At 43.8% G+C, this 16235-nt stretch overlaps 1 protein-coding gene across 1 annotated transcript in view; it reads right to left on the reverse strand.

Annotated features, from left to right (window-relative positions):
- The window catches only part of AHDC1 (AT-hook DNA binding motif containing 1), a 75456-nt gene that overhangs the window by 14860 nt on the left and 44361 nt on the right, over positions 1 to 16235 (reverse strand). The window contains exons 2-4 of the mRNA XM_075264426.1: positions 9210 to 9342; positions 8378 to 8424; positions 2989 to 7814 (exon numbers count right to left, since the gene is read on the reverse strand). Of these exons, the coding sequence (XP_075120527.1) occupies positions 3040 to 7814; positions 8378 to 8424; positions 9210 to 9342 (4955 nt within the window). The 3' untranslated portion in view covers positions 2989 to 3039. The remainder of the gene's footprint in view (positions 1 to 2988; positions 7815 to 8377; positions 8425 to 9209; positions 9343 to 16235) is intronic.

A 16235-nucleotide genomic window follows, 5' to 3' on the forward strand; every position in this document is an offset into this window, starting at 1 on the left:
AACCTCCATGGCTTGTATGTACGACCACCACTAGACATTTCTGAATAAAAAGCATGTTCAAACTTAATTTAGGCTAAAGCCCCACATAGCAGGCCGCACTAAAAAAAGTGCTGCAGGAAAACCTGTGGCAGCTAAGCATCATGGTTTTTCTCGCAGCGCTTTTCAAAGAAAAACCAGGTTTCCTCTGCAGACTTTCTGCTTCCATTCTACTTGTAGGGAAACTTCCGCCCTTTCCATAGGTATAATTGACATGCAGCAATTTCCAAAACCACACTAGTTTTGGAAATTGCAGAGTGTGGACTGGATTCCCTAGAATTCCATGCACTTTTCAGGGACTGTAAAACATTGTAGTTTTTGCCACAGTGTTTCTACCATGTCCAAACCAAGGTGTTTGCACAACATGTAGACAACCCTGTGAAATACTACGAGAATATAGCCTAGTCAGATGGAACTCTTTGTACACCTTAATACACATCATGGAGGCCAAAAAGTACTGAATATCATCCAAACACCACCGTAACAACAGTGAAGTTTGGAGGTGGGGACATCATGATTTGGGGTCGTTTTCCCAGGAAACGGCACTGGAAAACTTTATATAATTGAAAGAAGGATGAATGGACAAGTGAAGAGTATTTGTGTGGAAGAATAGGCCAAAATCACACCTGAGCAACGCATGCAACTGGTTTCTCCATATAGGAGGCGTATTCAAACGGTCATCACCAACAATGGCTTTTGTTTGGAATATTAAAGAAATTTTCATGAGAGTGGCTCAATATTTTTTTTCGCTGTGTCATTTCTCATTGTTACACAACAATTTATGGACATCTATTTTTTTAAGTCTGTCTGTGTGGATTGGATGGGTTGTTGCAGACCATCTGGTGAGAATGTCATGTCAATAAGCACCTTTATGCTAGGTTCACACTAGCGTCTGGGTCTCCATTAGTGTCTGCATGGGGACCCGAAAAACAGAACCACATTCGCTTAAAAAGCTAAAATGGGTTCCGCTGTGTTTCTGCCTGAAATCGGCAGAGAGAAGCGTCCTGCTTGCATTACTTTTCTGTCTACATATTTTAAACAGAATGGGGATGGAGTCCCCGAATGGTCAACCAAGGGAGATTGACCGCAGCCTTAGAAATATATTTACTTAGAAAATTGGAGACGTGTTCAATACTTATTTCACCCACTGTATATGCATGTGCGTGTGGCACAAAAGAGGGGGGACCTAAATACACATACTGCATTATGGTTCTTTGCTATCAGTGTTCGCCCCTGCTTATAAGCTATTTAGATAGGATTTTGGTGGTGCAGTAACAAAGATCTGTGTCTTTGCATTTTGGCAAATCAAAAATGTGATCAATTCATCAAGCACGTCAAATCAATAGACGCTGAGCTGCACTGATCACAAACAGCCGCTAAACAGTGGACCAATCTGATATAAAATTTTTGCCCTCAGAATATATCTATAACACCTCCCAAAGGTCTAGAACGGATAGGGAAGCTTGGCCTCCAGCTGTTGCAAAACTACAACTCCCAGCATGCATACTTCCTCTGCTGTTCTTGGAACTCCTATGGAAGTGAATGGAGCATGTTGGGAGTTGTAGTTTCACAGCAGCTGGAGAGTCAAGGTTCCCTATCCCTGGTCTAGAAGATCCATATGGTAAGCATAATGTAAATAAAAAAATAAAAACACCCAGCACAGCAACAGGTTCTAGCAACCACTCCTTCCTCCCTCCTACAATATATCTCTCATATGTAAAAAAAAATAATTCTAATGGAGAGTGGGATCAGTTTTAAAACTTTTTTAGCAGCACTTTGTTCCATTAGAAAAACCCGACTTTTTAGTTACATTTTCTCAGGATAATGGAAGAAAAAAAAAAAAAAAAAAAGGCAAAAACAAAACTAAATCCTAATTTGTATTTTTTTTTTTTTTTTTTTTTTTTTAGCATTTTCAATTGCTATAGAAAAGTGGGTGGAAAATGCTATACCTGTAGCATGCTGTGGTTGAAAAAGAAATAAAACCACCATCAAAAAGCCCCAGAAACGGCATTAGGGCAGATCCATGAAAAGCTGTGTTGGCTACCCAATTCAATCAATCATAGCACAAATTTTAAAAGCAGAATATAAAATGAAAGCTGTGTTATGATTGGTTGCGATAGGCAACAGAGACAGTGTTTGTAGTACATTTATATAGACTTTCCTGTAACATCTGGCCACTACTTTGCGTGAAAAACACCCATAAGTAAGAAAGATGTAAAACAAACATGCTGCATGGTGTAGATATATATGGGAATAGTGCTTTGGGTCTCCACAGTTGCATGAAAAATATTACAATAGGAAAGGTTACAATAACTTCCCAAACCCTCATGCTTTGGAACTACAACTTCAAGTGGTTTTTAGGTTTTGACAATATTTTTTAGAATATTAGGCTCCATGCGAAGACTTTTATTTTGTGAACACCACACCCTCTCGACCCATTCACTTCCATGGCCATATGCACACGACTATGAGCTTGAGCACAAAAATTCTGCGCAAGTCCTAGCTCTGTCCATTTTGTGCTCCATAATCTTTCTGCTATGTTCTTCCTACATTTTTTTCTATTTCTCAGTATGTATCCTGCTGAAAAGGTCCCTAAAAAATTCCTTTTCTGTATTATATAATCAGATGTAGATTTAAAAAGATATTAGGCATATCAAAATAAAGAAATAAAGTGTGACTTTTGTTGGATATAGTTTCACAAGACAAGATTTTATATATCTATACATATACACACGCCTCTAAAATTTATTTGCTATACAAGATCGCTTAAGGTCACATCTAGTTGCAGAGTTTGGTAAAATTGAAGCCAGCAGAAATATTATTAAGATAAAACAAAACAAAAAAAATCCTCTTAAGAAGTGGACAGTGGTAAAGAGTGACCAAACAGGTCTAGAATGCAGATGAAATTTAGTTCCAAAGACACAACAAAACATTTTCTCCGCAGCCTCTCACCTCAACCCTTTGACTATGCTGCTCCTGATGACTCTGGATGTGCCACTCCCCCTAGAGGGACGTGACTGTGAAGTTTTCTTCTGGGATGTTCTCGGGTCCCAGGAAGCCACCCTTCAGATTTGGGGGTGACAGGACTGGGGGACCCTGGGGGGGAAAGGCCGGGTAACGATAGGAATCTTGAAGCTGCACCATGGAGTCTCTTTGAACAGGGGAATGGGTAATATCATTGAGCAAAGGGCAAGGGTACGATGATCTATGATGGCCCCTTACCATGTCCAGCGTCTCTTTGTCTCTTTTGGGGCTTGGGATGTGAGGGCTCAGGCAAGATACTCCTTCTCCCCGCCTACCCATGAAGTCTGAAAGTAACCCACCTTTTCCATCATAGGGGGGACTGCGGGGTGGGTACCAGTAGCCAGCATTCTTGCAGCTGGGAGGGTCATAGCGGTGATGTGTTGATGGCTGGGGAGTCAGCTGCTCCCTACAAGAGGGCAAGTGGGTAGGGAGGCTATGTTTCAAGGGATCGCAAGATGAATGGGGAGGCGGCACAAGCTTTCTTCCCTCCCCCGGCCGTAGCTCAAGAGTCGGGGAGCAGTTAGGAGAAAAAGGAGAGTCTTGTAGTGGGTGATCATATCCCAGACCAGGTGGTGGTGGTGGTGGTGGATGCGGTGCACCAGTACTGGTGTTGCCAACTGTAGGGAGATGGGGAAAGTGTTTACCAGGATCAAGTTCTGTAGACGGAGGGCCCAGCCCAGGAGAGTCACTCTGGAAGCCAAACGTGCCATCAGAAGGGGTGGATGGGTTCATGGAATAAGGTCCAGAGAAATCACATGTAGGCTCCCTCTCACCCACCCCATACGCCCGCGAGTGGGAGGGCAGAGGGGACATGCTGCTGTCCCCACTATAGCAGTCCAGTCCTAAGTCTGAGGTGTCCTGAAAGAGAGAACTGACTGAAGAAGCAGGTGGTGGAGCAGGTGGTTTGGGGGAAAATTTGGCTTTGCCTGAGCCTCTCTCTTTCTTGCTAGCTGCACAGCTACTGCCTCTCCCTCCTCTAGGACCCCTAGGACCACTACCTCTCTTGGTTGGAAAGCCTGCTGGTGGAGCAGCAGCTGATGATGAGGAAGAAGATGGGGAGGATGATGAGAAGCCTAGGTGATGGTGTTGTTGATGTGATTGTTCAAATATGTCTGCTTTCTTCCTGCGTCCTCTACCAGGTTTTGCAGACTGGTGAAAGAGGACAGTCTGGTTCCAACTATATCCTGGTGCAGATGATGTGTCATTCCAGTCCATCATTAGCTTTTCAAGGCTAGAGAGGCTTGACTGACCTTCACTGGAGGAGGCTTCACTATTGGCCCTTCGATAACCAGCACCAGGTTGAGTATACTGTGTGCTGTCAGATGACGACTCTGACATGTTGTCAGTATTTTGTTTGGCCTTCTGTGGCGTATAATTACTAATGTCCAATATAACATTGGATTCAGTCATGTGACAATCAAACCCCGGGCCATAAAGCTGACCAAAACTCTCATTACCCCAATCCGACTGGCCATAACCTTGTCGATATCCCCACTGACCTGCACCTACAGATCCTGTAAAGTTGCGACTGTTCTCCCCAGGAAACATTGGACCAGATACCTTGGGCATCATATACCCAGCTGGTGAAGAGGTGCTTGAACGACTTTCACTCCTAAGTGGTGGGAATGGTGGCATCTCTGATGTGTTGAAAAAGGGAGCTTTAGCTGTGTTTGTACCTGTCCCTGCTGCTGATGATAATTGTTGCTGCTGGCTGAAACTTGTGCTACTATGTGCACTGCCGGGTGAAGAAGGGAGACTATTTCCTCCACCACTAAAGGAAAAGCTGCAGTCCTTATTACCTAAACAGTCAGAAGCAGCAGGATACTGTTTGTTTGGTGCAAATATACCATGGCCAGGTAAATTCTGTCCACTAGATCCAGAAAAGCCTCCAAATTGGCCAAAGCCTCCAGCACTTTGGGAGTTGGGAGAACGTGACAGCAGCTTCTGAAAGGCATCTGACCCACGGCATTCCTGTTGAGAAAGTGAGCCAAAATTTGCATTTGCCCGGTTTGGAGGGAATGGTTGCCTGGCAGCTGTTGAACTTTGGTATGGTGATTCTTGGGTACCAGATTTTGCACCCCGGGAATTAGAATAGGACTGGATAGCCCTTGGGTTTGGGGAGGCCGATGACCCAGAAAACGCTGATGCAGATTTTCTTGCCTCCTGTCTCTGAGCAACAGAAGCAAAATCCACAAGGTCTGACGAATCGTCCGAGTCTAACAGAGATCGAAAATAGCCAGTAAAAAGTCCATGATGATCTTGTCCTCCACTCTCAGTCTGAGACAAAGAGCCTGTTCCAGTATAGTAACTTGGACGGGATGGTGATCCACTATGCAAAGCAGAAAAGCCTCTGTGCTCAGGCCCTTGGTAATTACAGTGTCTACCACTTGACTGACCGTGGGATACCTGTGTCATCCATGGCCCACCTTTGCCTTCGCTTCCCCACTCAGACATGCCTTGATATACTAAGCCAGGCTCTCCCCCCATTTCACCAAGCAAAGCACCATTTTTTCTAGATCTTCTCTTGCGTTTTGGCTTGGCGTTAGGATCTGGTTCAACCTTAGGCTGTCTTCGTTTTCTTGGCTTTAAAGGATCAACAGGTCTTGGCTTTGATTTTTTCTTTCCAATTCCTTCAAAAAATTCGCTAAATGAACAGCGAGACAGTTCTGCATTATGACTATTGCATCCACCACGACGGCCAGGGCCTCCACCACGTCCTCCTCTCCTCCGATAACCCTGGACTCTGTGGAGGAACTGAGAGATATTATGAGTTTCAGGAGCCTGGTGTACTGAATCGGGCAGTGTAGGAGTCCAACAACGAGGTGGAGAAGTGCGCCCAGCTCCTTGACTCTGACGGTTCAAAAAAGCAAGCTTTGCTAAAACATCACTGTATTCAGACTTGCTGTCATTGGTATCAGCTACATAGGAAGGTTGTGGAGAAGCTAATTTTTGCTTTCTTCTCCTCCTCTTCTTCACAAATTCTCCATCTGATACTGGAGGGGGTGGCTGGGGAGTTGATGGAGGTGGTGCAGATGGTTCAATTGTAGGAGGTTGAGGCAGCATTGGTGGGGTATCTCTAGCCAGGACCAGATTTTTGGGTGGTCGCCCTCTTCTCCTTTTAAGGATGATTGGAAGCTCACCAGGTGGAAAAACCATTACAACATTTCGACCATTGTTTTTCATTTTTAGTAGAGAAGTGGGACCAGGGCCTGAACCACCAATTAGTTCACCTCCTTCAACACTAAGAGTGCTGCTGAAGGAAGATACTTTATAGCTTGTTTTATTTCTCCTTCCCATTGGCATTGGGATTTTAGCAATCCGCACCACCATTTTGCGTACACCCCTGCGTTTCGGTTTTTGTGGTGGGCCTGGTTGTGCATTTATGTCAACTGCAGAAGATTTTTCATTAAGAGAAGGAAGTGGAAATACTGAGTTCTGCTCATGAGTTCGATATGCTCTAGGCTCCTCTGGTGTTCGATGGTAAGGAGGCATCACATATGCACGAGAAAGGCTTTCGGATGCTCGAGGTCTTCCAGGTCGTCTTCTCCGGCCCCTGCCTGGTCTATCACCCCTGCGGCCTCTAAGACCAAACCTGTGGCCTCCACGTGTGGAAAAAGGGGTTCGTCTGAGGGTTTCTGATGTTTGAGAAAAGAGAGGTAGCATCCAGGGCATTTCTTCCATTCTTGGCTCTGCCATAACCTCCCTTTCTTTGTATTTCTCTAACCTTTTTCTACACTGCTCTACCCTTCTTTCATCATCTGATGAATCCCCTTCATCCTCATTTTCCGTCCTTTCTTCATCTTTAACACTTAAATTTCTTTCCTGCTTCGCATGTTCATTACCCTGCTCCACTTCAGGTTTTACATCCCGGTCTTCCTTTAACATTTTAATTCCTAAATCATCTTCCTGGTCATCTGATGACTCCTCAGGTTTACTATCAGCCTGATCCTCTCCTGACTCCTCTTCCTGTTTATTTTCTTCCTGTTCTTCACCTGATGAATCATCTGCCTGTTTTCGTTCCCTTTGCTCTTGCTTAAAACCCTCTGCCGGCTTACTTGGCTCTTGCTCTTCAGAAGACTCTCCTTCCGGTTTATTTTCTTCCTGCTCCTCCCCAGATTCCTCCATTTCTTCCCTATCATAGCCCTGCTCATCCCCTGACTCATCATCTTTATTTTCATTTTTGTGCCCAGTCCTCTTATTTGCACTGTCCTCCCAATTTTGGTTGCCTAACTCTTCTTGTTCCCTCTCCTGCACGCACTGTGTTGGTTGAGGCTCCATCCAGGCAAGAGCTGCCAACTCTCTAAGAACATTTGAACTTGCAGATTCACTTGAGTCTGGGTTTGGAGATACAGGGCTTGGCTCCTTTGTGTCAACTGTTTCTGAAGGCTTTTCCTCTGGGCTCCGCAGTCCACATGCAAGGCTCTGAGAAGAAAAGAAGCTGTATTGTAATCCTGGTTCTACATCTTCATTCTCTGATGGAGGGCTAACAACATGAGTATAATCAAGACGAACACCACTGGATCGCAGGTCATGAGAAAGTTGGCTAAGGTCCTTCATAATATCCATCAAACGTACAACTGGCTGTAGATTGACACGACCATTGCCACATTTGCTTTTAAGTAGAGCAATGATTCCATCAACACCTAGTTTTGCGGTTCCTGCAGATGAACGGCAGAATGATTTGCTTGAACGGCCGCAAGAATGCTGGGATCGGCTATCTTCTCCTTGATGTTCAGGCTGTAAAGATGTGGAATCTGCAAAAGAAATACGATTATGAATGTTAGCAAGGATCATGAGTATAGCTTTCTCTATAACCTAACAAAATGATGGGAAATACACCTAGGAAATGACCTATGGAAAATAAAAATAAAAGTAACTATGATCGTGACAGACTGATATAGGACAAAGGAGGATCAAATAAATTATATTATTTTATCCAATTTTCAATTCTATTTTAAGGCCATAAAGCATTTGATTTTTCCTCATTTCATTACTACTAGTCTTAGGATAGGTCATCAATTGAAGTTCCTTGGGGGTCTGACACAGGAGACCTTTGCAGATCAGCTGTTCTATGCCACTTTTAACTCACAGATCATCAGACGTCAAGTTTATTGTTCACATAAGCGGACTGCAGCTCATTCCCATGTAAGTGAATGGGCTGAACTGTGATACACGCACTGTACAGCACTGTGCTTGGTAAGTACTGAAGAGGCTGCAGTCCCTTCAAACGTTGGCGCTATATAAATAAAATGTATTATTCAAACAGTTGGTCATCAATTTTATATATAAAACATGTAGTGAATGCAAGTGTACTTACTTTCTTGTCTATCTTGCTTTGAACTTTTCCCGCTGTACTTGTGGTCTCTGTTGGAAGATTAAAATTATTTCAATTAACAAAAATTAGGTCTTAATCATATAGCTAGAGACATGTCTGCACTTTGAGTCTATTCTGAGAAAAGCGTATTACAGATGTTTGTTGTGGTTGATGTATACAATAAGGATAAAGAGACTCAAGACAACTGCAAAAACTTTAAGAGATGCACACTTTGTATAACCCCTTCCTTTAGCCAGCTACCCCACTACTTCCTTATACTGTGAGATCTCTAGTAAAAAGCAGTTACAATTCAATGGGTGACTATGAAGTGTCTATGTCCATGCCAGTATGAAAAACCTAAAAATGTTTTCTAGTCTTTCACCATGTCACAACCTAACAAGGAAATAGAAAACCAAGACCCTTAAATTGCTCTTAGTCTATGGTTATCACCATCATCTTGGACGATCAAAAAAGAAACCACAACACACTAATAAAAACACTAATACATAACCGCAAATAACATGTACTTCTATTTGATGCAACACAATGCACAACCATGCCACTAACCAACCTTGTTTTACATGTAAGCTGAAAGTATATGACTAGCTGCTTAAAGTAATATCAGTAAGAAAAACCTCCAACAAGGAGTCTAATAGACCAAAATGAAGGGACTAGCTGCTTGGGTAACTGAAAAAGGAAAAATGCCATAGCAATAGGTAGAAAAAAAAAAAAAAGTAATCTTTGAAGAGATGAAAATGGATCTTCATGTAAACACTTACAGCTTATATAATATTTCCATACAGGTGGTATGCAAATACATTTCCCATACGCTCACCTTGAACGTGGATGTCTACAGACTAAAGTCACTCTGCGACCCCTCTCGGCCTCCTTTGAATGTGGTGGATGCTTTTCGGTAGAGGTATCTCCATTTTCCAGGCTAAGAGGGACAAGGCCAGCAGCACTGACATCTGTGAAAGAAAAAATCCATTACATTCATGGTACTTGTTGTACTTTGGGACTATTGCTAGCCCTTGGTTATAAAGCACAGTACATTCATGAAAATAAATCTACCGTAAGGAGCAAGCATGAAACATTTAGCAGTGCCTGGAGTCCCTACCTCAATTTTCAACACCTCTTTTGCCCAAAACCTTCTTTGACAACCTTTGGACTTGTTTAGCTATTTTGTGTCCCTCTTCACATTTTTCCCAGTTTCCCCCTCCCTTTCCTCCCCCTATTTCCTCTTCTCTTTTCTCCCCTGCTGTCGCTCTGCTCCTGCCTCTCTCCTCCTTTCTCTCTTTCCTGTTATCTGTATCTCAGTATCCAGCAGAGTGGTGTATATATAATGTGTCTCTTCTCCACATACAGACACAAGTCCTCACCTCAGGGCTGCATGCTCTCCCCCTCCTCTCTTCAACTTAATCCCATGATCTCCTCACGCCTCTCCTCAAGGCTTCATGCTTTCTCCTTGCATCCAGCGCCTTCCCATCTATAACTCACCTTAGTGTACAAGACCTATGTGCCTACCTAGAAGCCTAGCCATTCATTCTTATTCTTCTGTTTCTCTACACTGACAATGCATTCCACAAGCCATTCTACTGAATGACATCCTCTCTGGCTGCAGGCATTACTCCAATGCCAACCATTCCTATGTGCCTTTATCATGGTTGTGCCGAGGGAAGTTTATGCGCGCATGTGTGCACCTGTGGCCCCGGAGCACCTGCCTATTCCTCTGCAAAACCAGCACCTTCACAAACAACATGCACAAATTTAGAAACATTCCTAAAGGATTCTCCGCACATGTAAAGCAATGTATCAAGTACAGAAGACAGAATGGTCCTTTATCACACCAAAAATTATCATCTTGGACAACTGCCTCTGAACACAGTATGGCAACATACAATAATCTAGTAATACTATTACGTCCTTGGCACATGGCCATTGTTTTCCATGTATTGTCTGCAACAGATCCATTAATTTCTAAGGCCTAATACACATGTCCATAGTTTTTACAGATTAGAATCGGGGCTGCAAAAACCATTGGCAAAATGTGGAGAACATCCTGCTCTTGTGGCACACACTCGTCTATGCAAGTGAATGGTATCATACAAGTCTTCAGTGACACACATGCAATGTGGACATGTTTTATGTGGAATATGGATTAGTTTTTGCAGACAGTAAAAAAACAACACTATAGTTGTGTGCACGTCGCCTTAAAGGGGCTATCACAACAAATGATGCTGATGACTTATCCTTTGGATAGGCAGAGGCATGCTGCCTGAGTGCCCCTGCTGATCAGCTGTTCTCACCAGCTGTTATATGGGGAACAGAGCTGGAGGTAGGTAACTATTCTGTACTGCAGCTTGTATACAAGTAGATGGGAGCAAAGCTGCAGTAACTAAACACTGCCACAACATGGAGAAAAGAGGTGCCCACTTCAGGCTCTGTTTTTGGTAGAGAGGCTGGTAAGAGCAGCTAATCGGCACCATGCCTAGCCCTATTTTAAAGGATATGAATGGAATTTTCTTTAAGAAAGATGTGCAAAATGACTGAAATGGGTTGGTTTTTGCACCAATATTCTTTTAGGAACTACATGTGGTTTTCTGCTGCTTTAAACCTTTGCATTTCAAGTTTAGAAAGCTGCAGGGATAACCTGCAGAACTAATGGCATGCTGCGGATTTAGAATCTGCAGCACAAGTTGGTTTATACTACGGGTTTCATTTAGTAACATCCACTGTAGACAATGTGCATTATGGAGATGTGTACTAAATACAGCTGTTATGAACGGGTTTACACCAACTTCTATGGAAATAGCAGGGCTCGTTCACATCTGCGGCCCGGCACTCCGTACTTAGGTTTCCGTTCCCTGCCTAAAACACAGGCAGGAGACGGAAACCTGCAGGAGTCTCTCTCACCCATTCATTTGAATGGGTGAGAGAGATGTCCGGCTGTGAGCGGCGGTGAGCGTTTTGCGCTCTCCGCCGCGAAACCGGGTTTTATAATCCAGACACAGAGTCGGACATGCAGTACTCTGTGTCCGGATAAAAAAATCCGGTTTCGCGGCGGAGAGCCTAAAACGCTCACCGCCGCTCACGGCCGGACCCGGTCTATGGTTTCCGTCTTCTGGCATGCAGAAGACGGAAACCATAGAACGGAGACCCCAAACGCAGGTGTGAACCCAGCGTAAAGGGGTTGAGAAGCATAATGAAGCAGAATTCAACATAAAGACACAGAAGGATGAAAGGAACCAAAATGAATCTAGAAGAAACAGCTATATGTACACCTTAAGAAATGCTATTGAATGAGAAAGCAAGGGAACAGCTAGGGAGTTGTTGCAATAAGAGCAAAAGAGGAACTAGACTCATAGGTTCGAATCCAACCGAGATCATCATCTGCAAGGAGTTTGTATGTTCTCCCTGTGTTTGTGTGGGTTTCCTCCAAAGTCATACTAAGGGCTCATTTACATCTGCGCTCGTACTCCGTTCTGCAGGTTTCCGTTTCCTGCACAAAACAGGGGCAGGAGACGGAAACCTGCCGGCATGTTTCAATCCCATTCATTTGAATGGGCTTGAAAAGTCTCCGTCCGTGTGCGCCAGTGAGCGTTTTATGCTCTCCGCGGCAAAACAGTTTTTTTTTTTAAACCGGGCACAGAGTCGAACATGCAGTACTCTGTGTCTGGTTTTTAAAAAAAACGGTTGCGCCGCGGAGTGCATAAAACGCTCACCAGAGCTCACGGCCGGACTCGGCATGACAGGTTTCCATCTTCTGCATGCAAAACCTGAAAATGGAGTTCAGGCGCTGGTGTGAACCCAGCGTAATTGGGAAATGTATATTGTGCACCCTATATGGGACAGTGACCAACAAAGTCTGTAAAAGCACTGTAGAATATGTTGGCGCTATAAACGTAAGGAAATAAAAGTTGTGCAAAAATAACAGAATCAGAAAAGTGAGGGTCCTGAATACTACATTTCATTTTAAGAGATACAAGTTCAGTTAGAGTTTCCTGAAAAGTCCCTTAAGTCAAGTCTGTCTTGGTAAATACTTCTACACTCCATTATATAACACTTTTGGAGCATCACTTATTACATCTCCAGATAGAAAATTATGAATAAATTGACGTCTGGGTGTTACCAGTTAAGGGGCGTGCCCTAACTGAAGACACCCAGTTGTCATTTTATTCATAAATCTGTAGCAGGAATAACAGGAACAGTACAATTCACAGAGGAACAACAGAGGAACTGGAGAAATAGACAAAAAATAGACAAAAAAACCCCTACAGAATTATTTCATTAGTCTTTCATTTTAAAGTCATAAGTCAGCAGAGCCAACAATGTCTCTTTAAACCCAGACAAAACCGCATAAAGATGAAATGGTAAGTTGGTCCCACAAGCAGAGGTGACCAAAAGCACTGCCGTATTGTAATATGTAATAAGCAATATGTATTGCTTTCAGCAGTTATGACAATAAGCAGAGAGATGTCAGCCTGGGCAAACTAAGCGGGATCAGTGAACTTATCACGTAAGAAGGGTCTTTTAAGTTGCGCTGGTAGTGCCAAACACCATTACTGGCTTGGAGGTCAACCACCATTAAATGACTGTGTACATCACACAGAGGGGAGGACTAAGCAAGATTCTCTAACATTGAAAAAAACATTCCTCCATTGTTTAACATGCTGTGAGCCAGTGAATACACTTTGAGCATAGGCTGACATTGCTAGGCTCTCCTCATATACCTATATAGTCAGACATCAGGAAGTGAGCTTGTGTCACAGCTGAGTGTGTGTGGGGGGAGGGTAGAGGGCAGACAGATGGTGCAGTGATAAGAGGAGGGAGCAGGCATTGGATTCCAGGCACAGGACTAATTATAGCTGCCCTCCTCCCAGAATGCTTTGAGGCAGAAAGCACTCAGCCAGGGAACCACATCCTGGCAAAGCATTCCCTTTCCAGCCAGAAAGCCCTGCAGACCTTGGCATTTTGACCAACCTCTTTCATGCCTGGGAGCAGCATGTGACAGTATAACCCTTTCCGCTCCAATGAAATGTTCTAAAACCTCTCTGCCCAAAATGAAATCCCCCACCAGATATGGTATTTGTCATGCAAAATCTTCTGTCTTCTCAAGTAAGGCCAGAGAAGCGGTTCACAAACATCTACCATGTTCCTGGCTGAAGAAAGTATCCGGGTGTGTGTGTCAGATGTTAGACTTGGTAATGTTAGGACTAGGCTATATGCGGGGGAACGTAAATACATCTCAGGATGTCCTGATATTGAGAGATTAATAGTCTATTGTTGGCCTATATCGTCTTCAGCTTTAATTTTTTACCAAACGCAAGCAGATCCCACCTGAGAAAGGACTTTCATGCTCTCAAGCTGCATTTTCTGGGCAAGTCACTAAAATACAGCGCAACTCATCTGCAAGTCAGACCGGAGAAGGCAGAGTCATTGGCCCCTGCTCTTCATACATTATACATGCACGGTGGCCATGAGTATTGACATTTTTATGAGCGCCCGCACTAGTTATTGATAAGTGATCACATCTCTGACCAATGCAGAAAAATCTGTTCTTCCCAGCAGATGTCTCTCTTTACTTCTTTTCCCACTACAAAGACCTGCACACTAACTCCTTCCTTCCCTCCCTTTCTCCTGTCTGTCCTGTCTCCTCTGTCTCTCTCATCCTTTATTTATCTGCTTCCTCCTGTGTGCACAGATTAGCTGCTCCCCGCTGGATCCAGGATCTGTCAGACAGGCAGATAAAATACACAGCTACAAACAGAGAGGGGGTGTGCAGATACTCAGCATCATTATACAGCTCAGCGTGTGCATTTTCTGTACAGATACTCAGTGCCACTCTCTGTTCTAACAGGATGCCGCTGTACCGGGCGTTACATGTGGTAGGGCAGAGGGAGCAGGAGCATGTTGCCTGGATACCGAATGTGGAAGTGGGTCATGCAGCAGTGGGGACACAGTGACATCCGAACGGGGAGTGCTCACCATTAACCCATGCAGTGCCAGGGACTTGAGGTATTAGGGACACACTCCGCATGAGTACTGGCCAGGTAGAAAGAAACGGAAATCGGAAGATATTTAGCAGAATTTTAAGAACTTCTACATGGGGGAAAAAGTTGACAATTAAATAACTCAAAAGTTAGTGAAAACTCCAATACACCAATATCAGGGCACCATAGTCACCGAGTTCAGCGCTTGGTGCTTCTTTTCAGGGTGATTTTTAGGGGATTAAAGCCACTAGCGCTTCCCTAATTCTCCAGCCAATCACACGCATCCAAATATGGAAGACGACAAAAATTCAACTTGAACCATCAAAAAGAAAGCCAAACCGGTCACACACACAAAGCAAGACGGTCATATACCATTATATCAGTTCCCCAGCAGGCTTGGATTGCCAACATCACATAATTATCAAAGCCTATGAAGTGTTAGATTATCACATAATGAGCCAAGTATAGGAAGCGGCATTAGAACACCCCTTTAATGCCAGGCACAGCATGGCACAACAGGCTAGACGTGTCATACAGGCTTCACTACAATTCAAGTTACAACAAATTTAGGAACTGTTGTGGCAATGTTAATAAAAAAAAAAAAAAGATGTGCCGCAGTAACCTCCATGTTTGTCAGCCTTGGTCCAAAACGGATGACCCCAACCCGTAATGCGGTCACATACCCTTCCCATTGATGCCCCCATATCATATGGGGGAGGAGGTTTGTAACAAACAGTATGAAGTGTGGAGAGCATCTGTTAGACGATTGATTTTCCTTCCCAATTCTAGCAAAGCTAAGTGAATTTTTTTCCCAGACATTGTACATCTATAGACACATTATGTGTGCAGGAAGCTTTTATTCCAAGCTGTCTCTGGCTGGAAGGTGACAAGGTCACTTTATCCCCAGAGCTGACAGTGACATCATATGACAAGGGAGGGGTGTTTTTATTTTACTTACAAGGTGCTGGTTACCATAGGTACAGAGCTCAGCAAGGAAAGTGTTACTACATTGCTGTGCTCTGCAGGGTGCTCTGATGCAAAGCTCTACAGATCTGGGAGGCAGGAAAGCGCTTGCAATGAGCACGCTGACAGGAAAGGGTTACACATTGCCACACTGCAGTGAATGGTCTCTCACAGTCTGACCTCTCTCAGTATAATCAGTTCAGTGATTCGGACTCTGTCGGCTAGAGATGGCTATGCTGCTGGAGCTTTCTAAATAGAGAGCAGATGGGCCCCAGTATAGCTGACTTGGCCAGTGATAGCTGATACAGAGAACAAAGCCATGGAAGCGCGTTTCTCAAAACCGACTTTTAAAGCATTTTAACGGCTAAAGTGGTCATCTTAGTCACCAGCTAGCGGCGAATTTCCATAACCTATTAAAGCCCACAGACATACAGATTTTGTAGTCATGTAAACCTCGCATTAGGTGTAAGAAATAAAACCAAACATGCATGTTTATTACACGTGTGCAGCATATATTTCAAGTTATTAATATAACGCCAATTATTCAATGAGCGCTGGAAGCAGATTGCAGTCACTGACATCAGTACCCATCTTAGCAGGAGCTTCATCTACTCAGACACATACACAAGGGCCAATTTTATGTGGAGCCAAGTGACTTATCAGTGTGTTTTTGGAGTGTGGGAGGAAACCGCGGTACCCAGACAAATCCAACGTGTACACCAAGAAAAACTGCATGCAGATGTTGCCTGGACCCCTGTGGTGGATTATTTCTGCACAAAAGTAAAGAAAACACAGAAGAAACAGTATGTTACTAAACTCAACCCTTAGCCCAAACGATTTACAAGTTATTAACTTTTACACCCTTACATCAGTTTACTGTCCTATTAAGGGTATGTTCACATCTCTGT

The sequence above is a fragment of the Leptodactylus fuscus genome, chromosome 2 (genome assembly GCF_031893055.1).
Source record: "Leptodactylus fuscus isolate aLepFus1 chromosome 2, aLepFus1.hap2, whole genome shotgun sequence".
Taxonomy (NCBI): Eukaryota; Metazoa; Chordata; class Amphibia; order Anura; family Leptodactylidae; genus Leptodactylus; species Leptodactylus fuscus.